Source organism: Chrysochloris asiatica, unplaced genomic scaffold (genome assembly GCF_000296735.1).
Source record: "Chrysochloris asiatica unplaced genomic scaffold, ChrAsi1.0 scaffold00076, whole genome shotgun sequence".
Lineage (NCBI taxonomy): Eukaryota > Metazoa > Chordata > Mammalia > Afrosoricida > Chrysochloridae > Chrysochloris > Chrysochloris asiatica.
The window spans coordinates 5,421,362-5,434,310 of record NW_006408594.1 but is presented as its reverse complement, the minus strand read 5'-3'; the positions used below and the strand labels follow the sequence as shown (position 1 = coordinate 5,434,310).

The following is a 12,949-nucleotide window of genomic DNA, read 5'->3' as shown; positions in this document are numbered from 1 at the left end:
CACCACCACCACCACCACATGGATGAAAGAGGCCCGAATCCTGCCCCCAAGGCCTGTCCTTGCAGAGATGTTCAACAGGGGATACTGGTCTTTGCTGATTTTCAGCCTGCACTGACCTGTCCCCACTTCCTGGAAATGACTGACTCTCAGACTGCTCATCAGCACCCTGTACTCAGTTGCTGACTCCTGGTGACCCCACATGTATCACAGAACTGTGCTCCACAAAAATTTTAATGGTTGTGACCTTTCTGAAGTAGATCATCAGACCTTTCTTCTGGTTGGATTTGAACTGCCAACCTTCTAGTTAGTAGTGGAGTGCTTAACCGTTTGTGCTACCATGAGTAAAGGACTCCTGAACCACCTTTACAGCAGATGGGCCTGGGTGCAGCCGAAGGCATCTTTAGTGGTGGAGGTCAGATATTTCAGAGTGGAGCTATGGGAGGTATTTGGTTCCTGCCCGATTTTCCAGAGCCGGCCAGTCAGAGCCCTGCTCATCTGGGGGTCACTTCTGAAGCAGCTAAGAGTTCATTCACCATGGCCGGATGTCTGGCTTTTTGCAGAAAACACAGGATTCTAATTTTATTGTTTCAGAACCTTGACCAGGGCGCTCAGTAGACAAATTGAGGGCAGGAGTCACCTCTCTGTGTCATTTGCATCCCCCTCTGGGCAAAACACTTCAGAACCAGCCAGCTTACCAACAGCCTCCAATCAGAAGGTCTCCCCTTAAAGAAAACCCCATGAACAAACAAAGACCCTGAAAAGTCTAGGAAAACTGGCCGCAGGAAGATCCTGAATGGGGTGCTTGTTTCAGTTCCACCATCGACTTGTGAACCTAGACAAGATTCTTTCACCCTTCCAGATTGCGGATTCCTTCCTTATCTGCGTTGGGACAAATGCTTCTAGCTCTCACATAATGTAGGGTCAACCATCTAGGGCTCAACTTCCAGTTCCCCTTGTTTCTAGAAACTTTTGTGGCTTTCACTGGATGTGTTACCTCACAGTGCCTGTCTCCTCATCTTTGAAATGGAGCTCACGAGGGTACCTGCCTCCCTGGGTTGTGCTGAGAAACCAGCATTAAAACCCTTGGTCACAGAGCTCAACATACAGCAAACATCCAACAAATGGCTGCTGCTGTCATCAAGACTGTTCATTCAATCAATCCACGTTCAAGTGCAGCCTGTCAGCTGGAAGGCTGTTGTCTGTGACAGAGCAGGGACTCTGTACATGGTACTAGAAACTCTGTCATCATCACTGTCGTCCCTGCTATTGTCTCCATTGGTCCCACCACTTCCTGCCTTCTCCCTGTCCCCTGACTACCACTTTCAGTAACTCTGGAGCTAGATCTGCCATGTTTCATTATTTCCCGGAGGGTTGTGCTTCAGTTTTCTCATCTATAAAGTGGGTATAATAATGCCTACTTGCATGACTATTGGGAAGACCAGTTGAAAAAATACAATGGAAATATCTCAGAACCTGGCACATTGTAGGTGATCAACAAATGCTAGGTCCATCTCCCTTGGATTGTTCCAGTGAAACAGACACAGACTAGAGTTTTGCAATTAACAACCACAAACTATGAAACTAATCAGGACAAGGAGGACATCAACAGACAGAGGATACAGGAAGCCTAAATAACAACCAGCTGCTCCCATACACATTTCCAGTACTATCAGAACAATCCAACGACCCCTGGTGTAGCTGTAGGTTAGGTGCTGGGCTGTAGTTCAAACCTACCAGCTGCGTCGAAGGAGAAAGAAGAGGCTGTCTGGCCCTGTAAAGAATTACAGTCTTGGAAATCCTTTGTAGAGTCTCTGTGAGTTGAAATCAACTCAGTACCAGTGAGTTTAGTTTTGTTTTCTTATTAGAACAATTTGGACTAGAATCCCACCTTCAGCCTTCCCATCCATGGAACCTCAGTCTCTGGCCCTCAGTTTCCTTATCTGTGAAATGGGGATGCTGAGGGTTTTAGCGAGGGACACAGACAATAATAGTGCTTAGGATAGTGCTTGGCAGACACTGGAAGCTCACTGAAATAAAATCTTACTGCTGAGGTGTGAAAGAGGATGCTGAAAGTTCTTCCTTCGATGAGACACACACATACAGCGCTACCTTTTCGGTCTTAAGTCTCTTGACAGGCCCTCTGGGTCCAATCAAAAAGAGATCAGGCAGGTCCGCATGCGTGGTGGCTGGGGCACACAGCAGATAGAGACTCAGGGACAGTGAGGACACTGACCTCTCTCCCTTAGGAAACTGAAATTAGCCTAATTAGGTCTGCGCTATCCGGGCCACTGTGAGGATGGGACAAATTTAGACGGTATTGACAGATGAGCACAGCACGGGCTGATAGTTCCAAGTGAAACTGAGCCTGGACTTTGAGTCAGCGGCTGGAAGGCCTCCCCTCCTCTCTGGTGTAAAGAGTGGGATGAAGGGACCCGCCTCGTGGTTTATCACCTTGCCTGTAAACAGCTCCCGAGCTTGGTTTCTTAAAATTGGTACTGCAAACAGGGATCACGTTCTCATTCTAGAGAACAGGAGACTGAGTCATTTGGGGTCACTCAAGACTGCCACAAGGAGGCAGTGTCCCAGTTCTGGGGGCCGGCTCCATGCCAGGCATGGTCCTGCATGGTCCATCTCATCCTTGCCATTTTCTGATCCCCATTTTACTTATGGCAAAGCCAAAGCTGACAGTCACTGAGTAAGGAGGATCCTAACTCAGGTTGGCTCGTGACTGGTGGGTCTCTTTCTCCAAGGCTGGAGTTGAGTAGCCCAGGAGTCCTTGGGTGGTGCAAGTACTTGACTAACGGCTAAAAGGTTGGCAGTTCAAACCCACCCAGAGGCACCTTGGAAGACACATCTGGCGATCTGTCGACAGCCCTATGGGGCGCCGTGCTACTCTGCACACACATGGGGTGGTGGTGGGTCAGAATCAACTCGACAGCAACTGATACCAAGCACTCTTAACTCATGCTACGATCCGCAGATACAGCAACTGGGACCAGTTACTGTGGAGTCGACTCCAATCCCATGTGCGTCAGAGCAGAACTGTGCTTCCTAGGTCTTTCAATGGCTCAGTTTTGAAAGTAGATTACCAGCCCTTTCTCCTAAAGCACCTCAAACTTTTAGTCTTTCTGCCAGCAGCCGAGTATGTTAACCGCTTGCATCACCCAGGGAGGAGAGGGATGGAAGGGGACTGGTTTTTTCCTGCTCTTCTTACGGAGGGCAGTTATATAAGGAGAACCGCCTCTTCTCCCTTTGTGCAGCAGAAGGCAGGAGTTCGGCTCGGTCCACCCGGGAATAAAAACACACAGCTTGCTGAGCACAGGAACCATTTTAGCTTGATGTCCCCACACAGCCCACTTTAAGACAGTGACCGAGTCTGGAGTTCCAGGTTCCATTTCTGTTAAGGAATTGCTATATGACTCTGGCAGCGTACTGGCTACGAATTGGGCTGCTAATCTCACAGTCAGCAGTTTGAAACTACCAGCTGTTCTGCAGGAGAAAGATGAGGCTTTCTGTTCGCGTAAAGATTTACAGCCTTGGAAACCCTGTACAGGATCACTATGAGTTGGAACTGACTTCACGGCACAAAACAACATGACTTGATCACTTAACATCCTCTGGGCATCAGGTTCCATATCTTTCCAGTGGAGGGTCATGCCTCTACTTGCCAGATCCATTGGATAATGTGAGGGCAAAACAAGATGTGGACCAAGCTCTGCCCACCTTGGGGCTCAGGCCAGTTGGTCCTGATGCCCACACTGTGCTTCCTTGGAAATTAGATAGCCTTTGGGCTAGAGGACTGGAATTACAAGGAGGCAGGTCAGATTCTCTTTGCTTCCTTCTCACTTGTCTCCTATCTTAGACTCAGTTTCATTTCATTTGAGAATTTGGATTCTACAAATTCCAGAGGATTTTGAGATGGCTAACAACAAAACTGGAATGGCTTTGCAGGATCAGCACTGGACCATGAGCCCCAAGGTCAGCAATTCAAACCCAACAGTTGTTCCTTGGAAACCCTGTACAGCATCTCTATGAGTCAGAACGGACTCAGTGGCACTTAACAGCAACAACAACAACAACAAAATATATACAACAATTGTTGCTGTTAAGTGTGATTGCGTAGGTTCCGACTCTTAGCAACCCTGTATAGGGTTTCCGAGGAGCATCTGGTAGGTTTGAACTGCTGACCTTGTGATATGCAGTTTAGTACTGATCCTATAGTACCACACCAGAAGTCCTTATGTAACGATAAATATATAAAATAAGGGGAAAACAAAAAGTATTGCTCTATCCTATCTAAACAATCTCACTTAATTTTTTATCCCCATTTGACAGATGAGGAAATGTACATATAGAGGAAAAGGCTTACGCACAGACAGCTGGTACACATGCAGTTGTTAAGTGCTGTTGAGTTGGTTCCAACTCGTATCAACCCTGTATAAGGTTTCTGAGTTTGAACTGCCAACCTTACAGTTCAAATGACCTTGCAGTCCAGTGCTTATCCTACAGCATCACACCAGGATTCTACATGCAGTTGGTGAGTTCTGTTTTCTGTCTTGGAGTTTCTGGGCAGTGTAAATAGTTAATTTACTTGGTCACTAACCCAATGTCCACCCAGAGGTACCTCCAAAGCAAGGTCTGGTGATCTACTGCCCCCAAATCAGCCATTGAAACTCTATGAAGCCCGATTCTACTCTGACACACATGGGGTTGCCATGAGTCCAGAGACGTGACATCTGATTTAGTATTTTTGTCTGACCTCAGTTGAGCTGCCATAGCCCCAGGGCTTACTGGATCATCCTATCTCCCATGCTAAATAAACTAGATAAGGATAACAGAGAACAGATTTTGCCAAAAGGAAGCAGAAAAGGCAAATGCCTTCAGGCACTTGAGGGGAGCTAGCAAGGGTCAAGCAATCATTTTGGCAGGAAATTTTTCAGCACACCAAAGCAAGCAAAATGCAAACACAGGCTCTTGAATGAGGACAGGTTTGATGCCCAGGAAACTAGGCCCACAGTCAATTGAGCTCCAAGGAAACACACTAGAATTGTGTATGTGTATGGTGTGTATGTAGGTTGTACGTTTCTAGCCCAAGTAAGTATGAAGGGCCCCAGTTCTAGAAATGGTGTCCAGGTTCAAAGTGGGGCTCAAACACACAAAAGCTGTGTCATCTTGGACAAGTTGTTCCACTTCTCTGGGCCTCAGTTTCCTCGTGTGTACAGTGAGGGCCATGAATCTCCTTTGAAGAATCGTGTGAAAATTGAATGAGCTGTAGAGAGCGACATCTCGGTACCAGACACAGGAAGTGCTGGATGAACGGTATCTGTGATTCCTGCAACCAGGCATCACCTTTGAAGAACCCACGTGAGAGTGGGAAGCAGAGGGACTAGAAACCTGGAGCTAGAAACCACAGTGCCTCAATCTTAGATCTGCCATTTGGCAGCTGAGTGACTTGGGCATATTGTTTAACCTCTCTGTGCCTGCTTCCTCATCTGTTAAATGGAACTAGTGATGACACTTACTATCTAGAAGTGTGGTAAGCAGTGGTCCTCAGAGTATTTCACCCCAACCTTAACCTTCACCTGAGACATTCTTAGCAATGTAAAAGCAGGGGCCCACCCAGAGGGAAGGAATCAATATGTGGCTGTGGGCTGGCCACCAATGCTGTCCTCTGCCCTCCAGGTCTCTCTGGTGCCTGCTCCAGTTTGTCCCCTGGTACCTGTCATGTAGTGAGTCTTACTTGCTGCAGATATCTGCATTTGGCAGTTTTAACTGGGGTTCTAGTGCCTCCCACCCTTTCTAACTTCTCTCTCCTTTTCTCTCTTAAAGCCCCTTTGCCAGCTCTGCGTTTAGGGTGGTCTCCCACAATCGATCCACCACTGCATCTATAAACATCTTTGTGCTTCCTGGAAGAAGTTGCCCCAGAGACAGGAATGCAAAGAGTTATTTATTATTAGACCTTTGTCTCTCCCCTCTTCCCCTTCAACCTGGCATCTTAAAGAACCTGATAAATATCACTCACCTTCTAAAGGACAAGCAGAATTGGGGACAGAGGTAGTACCTGATCCTGGGCTTCCCCAGCCCAGACAGATCTCCAGCCTTGGTCTGCAAACCACCTCCCCCAGCAGGCCTGGGCCATACTTCCTCATCCCTGTATACAAGGGGCCTTCAAAAAAGTTCGTGGAAAAATGGAACGAGAAGCTAATGAAAGCCTCCTCATATATTCATTCATTCAATAAGTAAACTTGTGCCTTTACTATGTGCCAGGCACTATTCAAATGGCCAAGAAAAAGTTCTGTGGCTCTCTCTAACACCCTAGAGGGGGCAAGAGAAGCAAGCAATAAGTTCATCCGTGAGAGAATCTTACGGGAGATGTCCATACCCCCTGAACGAATGAAGGATGGAGGCCGTACAGGGCATGTGTTTTGGAGCTGGACGGACTTGAACTTAGATCTTGATCATGACCTAGCTGTGGGGTTTCAGGCACACCTGTAGACTTTCTGAGCCTCAGTGTCTTCATCTCTAGAAGTAGCCACCTTAAAGACTAGTTACAGAGGTGACAAGAGCACAGGGAGGGCTCCGTGCAGCTGGATGCTATTCAAGGTCATGCTGCAAAGCCGAAGTGCCAAGCTGATCCTCCGTGGAGAGGTTTATCTGCTGTGACAGGAACCCCAGTGACTGAAGGTCGGAGAGGTTTTCTGATTTGCCCACACTCACGCTGGGAGTGGAAGGCATCTTCCTGTTAAGCGGCAGGTCTGGGACCATTTGTAGTCAGAAGGAGCAGAGCACCTGAAACGGAACCTCTTCAAGACTCAGAAGGGATCTCCCTCACCTCCAGCATGTCAGCCTTTTCCATCTTCCTCCAGAAAACGGAGTTTGGGGTGGGAGGCAGGGAGGCGGGGAGGTGTTACTTGGGACTGAGACTGTCCCAGGCAAATCTGCCCTTTGTCCATTTCATCCTCCTACCCATTGGCTCTGCCCTGACCTCAAAGCTCCAGGGGGAGGCAGTCCGGGTTGGAAGAGTCTGAACCGTGTGCACGGACATTTCTGGGTTTGATTCCTGGCTCTGGTGCTTGCTGGCAGTGTGACCTTGGTCCTCCTGAACAGCCCTTTCTGTGTCTGCACCTACAGTCACTGTCATCCCAAGGTCACATGAGGTGATATTTTTACAGAGCCCAGCATGAGACTGGGCACATACTCCATACTCAGGCAATACTTTTTTTTTTCCCTCCTGCTCCCGGCAAGTTAATTTTCTTGTTCTTTTTGAAATATACCCTAAGCTTTGCAGTCTTCATGCCTTTGCTGATTCCAGCACCTTGCTTGGACCTCCCCACTCTGCTCCACTCCACACTGTCTCTCCCTCCACACAGAACTCTGCCTGTACCTCTCCCTCTTCTTGGTACGACTTCATTTTTGAAAATACACATAGAACTTAGGCAAGATGCCGATAGATTAACAAATACGACAGCTGCCATTTATCCAGTTCTTGCTATGTGCCAGGCATTGTACTCAGCATGCACATGCGTTAGGGCATGGAGTCCTCACACAATCTCAATTAGGTAGCTATTAGCATGCCCAATTTGCACAGGAGGAAACTGAGGTTCAAGGTTGTCAAGTCAGGCAGTGGTGGCACCTGATTCATCTTTTCTTCTCCCCTCCCCCCATACGGAGTTGGAGGACTTTAGCTTTTTAAGATCTGAGTACAGCAGGGAGGGGGGCAGAGAGGCAGGCAGGAACCAGGCCAGAGCCTGGCCTGGTTTTTCTTCATCACTTAGGTTATCGGTAAGCAGTCCACTATGAAGACCTTGCCCAGGGCTTCTGAGCTGTGACATATTGGTTGCAAGTGAAAACTGGAGAGGCAGGCCAGAGGTCTGGGTTGGGGCCAGTGTGGGGACCAGGGTTTGTGGTGGAGCTGACTGATGATTCAGTGAGGGTGGGGTGTGTGGGAGGACTTACTGTTCACTGGAATCACCCATCACCGTCTCCCTGACACTCTCTGCTCGGCTCCTTTAAAAACACCCTCCTCTTTCCCAGCCCCAAGAAGGACAGCTGGCTTCGAAGGCCAGGGGATTTGCTGCATCTGACCTTGCTAGAGATATTCCATTCTGGTTCCTGGCATAAAACTTTAATAAGCCAAATTCCCATGTGCAGAATCTTTGTACCTTTCCCCATGCAATCTTGTGTCTACAGTTACTTTATGTTCACAACAAACCCAAACCAGTTTTAGGATAAAATTGTGCACCCTGTGTTGGCTGGCAAGAGAACCTAGGTATGGACAGGTGATGTGACCAAGGTCACAGCTAATGGGGACAAAGAGGGAAGCAGGGCACAGGGGTCTGGGTTTACATTCAGGCAACAGACGTTAATTAAGTATGTTAGATATTGACTAGATAATGGGAATAAAAGATAAATCAACCCAGTCCCTATTTAAAAAAAAAAACATGTATATATATATATATATTTCACTATTGAAGTCCTCGTATGGCAGTGTAGGGTCAACACTGGACTACTAACCATGAGGTTGGTGGTTCAAACTCATCTCCTGCTCCTTGGAAACCCTATACAGGGTCGCTATGAGTCAGAAGTAACTCGACAGCACTTAACAACGACAAACCTGCCAGACACTTTACATGTTAACACATCTAATTCTCATGGCAACATTATGAGACATGAATGGTCAACTCCTTCAAGTCATTGATGTGGAAACTGACATCCAGAGTAGCCTAAGGTCACACAAGTAGAAAGTGGCATAGCTAGGATTTGAACCAGGATAGCTCAGGCTACCAATACCGGAGTGAATACGGCCTAGCACAGTGGAAAGAGGACTGGGTTGGAGTTAACTGGACATGGTTCTAAATCCCTGCTTCCCCACTATGACTTTAAACTCAGCTAAACCTTTTGGACTTCAGTTTGCACACCTGCAAAATGGAAACATGTTCCCAGAATGCGGAAGCACTGATTCTAGAGTTTAATATTAGTTAGATCTGAGTACAGGAGTGGGTGGTGGGTGGCTTGCCAGTTCCTTACTTGTGTGTGTTAAGAAAGACAAGGCCAGATATTCCTTTTCCTAATTCCCAGCCAACTCCTGGCTGGTTCCTTCTTCTGGCTCTGGAAGGGTAAGGCTAATGAAACCATACAAGTTTCTTAGCCTCGAGGTTACTGGACACAAGATGCTGGGGAAGATAGGAGGTCAGGAATTTCCATCCCTGGAATCTAAGACGGTCTCCTCTGGTTACAGATGAGAAACTGAGTCTCAGAAATGCCCAAGGTCATGAAGCATGAACCCAGACAAAAGTGGCAGGCAAAGTTCCAGAAAAATCTCAAATGCTCCTGGGTTCTCTACCTAGTAGGGAATAGAGAATCCATTCCTTTTGGGTTGTTTAAATTTAGTAAAATATACCTGGCTCATGTGACCAAGCTCTCAGATCTAAAGAATTGTCCTTTCCTCCCCACTCTGTTCTTGGGGTGTGATGAAACTCCTCCTTCCTCATCCCTGTAACCAGCATAGTTTCATGCTTTCAGAATCTCACTATCTCACGATCCACACTGTCATAGTGACCCACCTTCGGCCCCAATTTTCCCATCTCCATCCTTGTCTCCAGCGGCCAGCAGTGTCTTGGTTTCTTTAGCAGAGAGGTCTCTGGCATCTGAGGAGAAGCCCTTTAGGATGGATCTGGGGAAGGACAGGGAGAGAGTGGGCAGGGAGTCAGGCTAGGGTACTTCGCAGGAGTACTGGATGGCTGGTGGGTTGGCATCTGTGCAGGGATGCATGCAGCTGGGACATGCTGGGTTGCCTGGTCTGTTCTGTGCCTTCGTGGGTAAGAACACAGGAAGGGCAGGCAGGCTGTCCTCACCTAGGTAGACCCCACAAATAAGTGCCTGCATTTCTTGATTTACTAGACACCAATTAAGTTCCTTCTCTTTGCCCAGACCCATCATGGATACTGGGAACACGGAGATATGTTAGGAAACCACATGAAAAACGGATGTGAAGGTTGAGTACTAGAGAGAAAAGCTTCAGTGTGAAGGATACAATGATAGGGCACAGAGAAGGGTGTCAAGAGGATGTATCCATCCCACCCTGGGGAAGGGAAGGATCTGGGGAGGTTTCCTAGAGCACAGGTGAGGTTTCCACAAGGTTTAGGGGAAAGTACAGATTTCCACACCCTCTCCCTCCTCCTTATGACAAACTCCCAGGGAGCTTTGGCTGGAGGGTGACATCAGATACAGCTGGGCAGGCAGATATGGGTCAGGATGATGGAAGGAGTTTATGATGGATGTTTTCTTGGAAGATACAGTTTGCTTTTTTCCTTGCCATTACCTTCTCCTCCTTTGCTTACGCCAAAGGCCCCCTATGCCCCCCAAAGTTTGCTCTGCACTCCTGATTCTCCTTGAACTAGCCTGGGCTGCTCTAGTATAGGAGTGGAGGTCTGTAGAATGGTGACAGTATCTTTAGACAACGAAAATCAATGACATACTAAAACCGGCATCCTCTGCCTTACTCATGGTGTTAGGCAACAAGAAAAACTGACTTTTCATTTGTATTAAATTATTAAGTAGCAGTATTCCATTAGCAATATTAAGTGGCTATAATTTAACCTAGTTAGTTGCATTTTCTGCTGAGGGTTTTATTTTGCCGGAAGCAATAGCTCTGGGAGCGTTTCTTCCCAGGCTGCCTGGCTCTCAGTTCTGTGGTCATGGTCACACAATCAGACACTGTCATTTTCTATGAAGGGTGCAGACAGAAGGGCAGCAGGGGCAAGGCTGATGGAAACTTGGAAGCAAGAGTCTCAGACCCCACCCCTCTCCCTGACCTTAGGCTGGGTACTGTTCCCCCCCACCCCCAGCCCGGGGCCTCAGTTTACCCCAGCTCATCCTCCTCAATGAAGCCACTCTTGTCTTTATCCAGGATGTGGAAGACCTTCTTTACATCATCTGCAGATTTTTTCTTCAGGCCGACCATTTGGAAGAACTTTTTGTGGTCAAAGGACTCGGCAGCTGTAGGGAGATGAAGGTGAAAATGACAGGGAAAGGTTAGAGAATGGAGGAGGGGATGATGGTGTTATCTCAGGGTTACCACCTGCCAGCCTGGGGGGATGGGGATGAGAGAATGAGCTGAGGGCTGAGGAACCAAGCGAGGATTGGACTCAAGGTCACATAGCTGGTGGGGGAAGAGGTGGGCTCGAACTCAGATCTTGCTGGTCCCAGACCTACCCACTCCTGTCCACTGCCCCCTGTGTTGATGGTAGATACCAAGTGGGGCTTCTTTTAGAAGCAGCTCATGGAAGAACCCAAGCGAGACTAAGTTCTATGGGGAACCTTGTTTCTCTGAAGGAACAGTGGCTGCTAGGAGTGGGTAGGGGGTGCCCAAGGGTGGTGTATGTGTGTGTGTGGTACGGAGAGACCACCCTTTTTCTTGGCCACAGTTGGTGTTGACAGGAAACTTAGCACAGAGGGGACACATTTTCCTGTCAAGGTCATGACCCAGAGGACGACCCAGAAGCCTTGGCTTCGCTGATAAAACCCATTCCTGGGGGGAGTGGGGTGGGGTTGGGAGACTCCTGAGGGTCCTAGCTGTTTCTCCTCTGAGGTGGCAAGGTACTCTGGTCCACCACCCACACTGGGAGATGCTCTCCAGAACTTCTCGGTTTCAAGGGAGGGGGCCCCAAGCAGAAATTGGAACTGCCCCCCCAATTCTGTCTTAAGTTCCTCTTAGAACACCCAGGAAAAGGTAGAAGTGAGACCAGGTCAGTGAGGAGGGCTGGGGTGGGTGCTGTCCTGTGAGTCATTTCCTACCAGGGCTCCAGGGAAGGGAAGCAGCTCTCTTCCCCTCTGACACTCAGTGGGGGACCAAGTCCTGGAGACAAGGTGGAGACCCCAGTTCTAATCACCTTCGGTCAAATTGGTGACCTTGGACAACACCCTTACCCTCTTCAAGCCTCAATTTGCCAATCTGATAACAGGGGAGGGGGCAGTCTGGCTCTGAAGTCCCAGGAATTCGGAGACAGCACACTTCCCAGGCTGCACACTTCCCTTCCTACCGCAGCCCGCCTGCCTGGGCGGGAAGTAGGAAGCCTTGAGGATGCTCAGCCCAAGGTTGGGCAGAACAGAGCACCCGCTCCGTGAAGGTCACCTCGCTCCCGGGTCCGCTGGAGGTGGGGGCTTTGCTCTCTGGGAAGGGGGCTCGGACAAACAGAGGTTGCAGCAAGCAACCGCAACCGCTGGGTGTAAAGAGTCCTGTCCAGAACCCGGGTCCCGGACAGGGATGACAAGGTGCGAGCGTGCGGACCCTCCACGTGTCTTATAGGTGAAGTCCCAAGCGTGCACAGAGACCTCTGACCCTGGTCTTGCCCTTGGTCCTGGACCCTTAAGTCCTCCCAGCGCGCGTGGCTATCGGACCTCAACGCAGGCAAGTTTTTGTCCCGCGGGAAGGTCCCCGGCCTCCCGACCTGCTGCCTGTGCCAAGTTCTACAAGGACCGAGTTTGGAAAATCCCGAAGACCCCTGTCCCAGGCGTCCCAAAGGAGGCGTGGGTAGAAAAGCGCTAGGAGCACCAGCCTGCACTAGGCTCACGGGGCACAGGGGCGAGAGAGGTGGATTAGGAGAGGGGATGCGAGGGGGAGCGCGCTGCTCACCGGTAAAGGCCCCCACTGCCTTCTTGATGTCCTCAGCGCTGAGCAATTCTGTAATCGACATCCTGCAACTGTTTGAGCGGGCAGAGCAAGTGCGAAAAGATTAAAAAGTGCTTTTCTCATCATTTCTGCTCATATGACCAGCGCTGCAGTGCTGAGCGCCGGGCGCACGTCCGCCCGGCCTGGCACGGTGCCAGGGGGCTCGGGACGCTGCGCGCAGCCAGGGTGGTTCAGTGCAGCCGCGCTGCCGAGCCGCGCGGGTCGCAGGCGGGCGCCCTCCGCTCCCGCCGCGCCTCGCCAGGGTCCATGGAATCCCAG

At 49.4% G+C, this 12,949-nt stretch overlaps 1 protein-coding gene across 1 annotated transcript in view; it reads right to left on the bottom strand.

The window, feature by feature from the left end:
- Positions 1–12,719, bottom strand: part of PVALB (parvalbumin) — an 18,497-nt gene extending 5,778 nt beyond the window's left edge. The window contains exons 1-3 of the mRNA XM_006865222.1: positions 12,635–12,719; positions 10,866–10,998; positions 9,564–9,673 (exon numbers count right to left, since the gene is read on the bottom strand). Of these exons, the coding sequence (XP_006865284.1) occupies positions 9,564–9,673; positions 10,866–10,998; positions 12,635–12,695 (304 nt within the window). The 5' untranslated portion in view covers positions 12,696–12,719. The remainder of the gene's footprint in view (positions 1–9,563; positions 9,674–10,865; positions 10,999–12,634) is intronic.
- Positions 12,720–12,949: the final 230 nt, after the last annotated feature.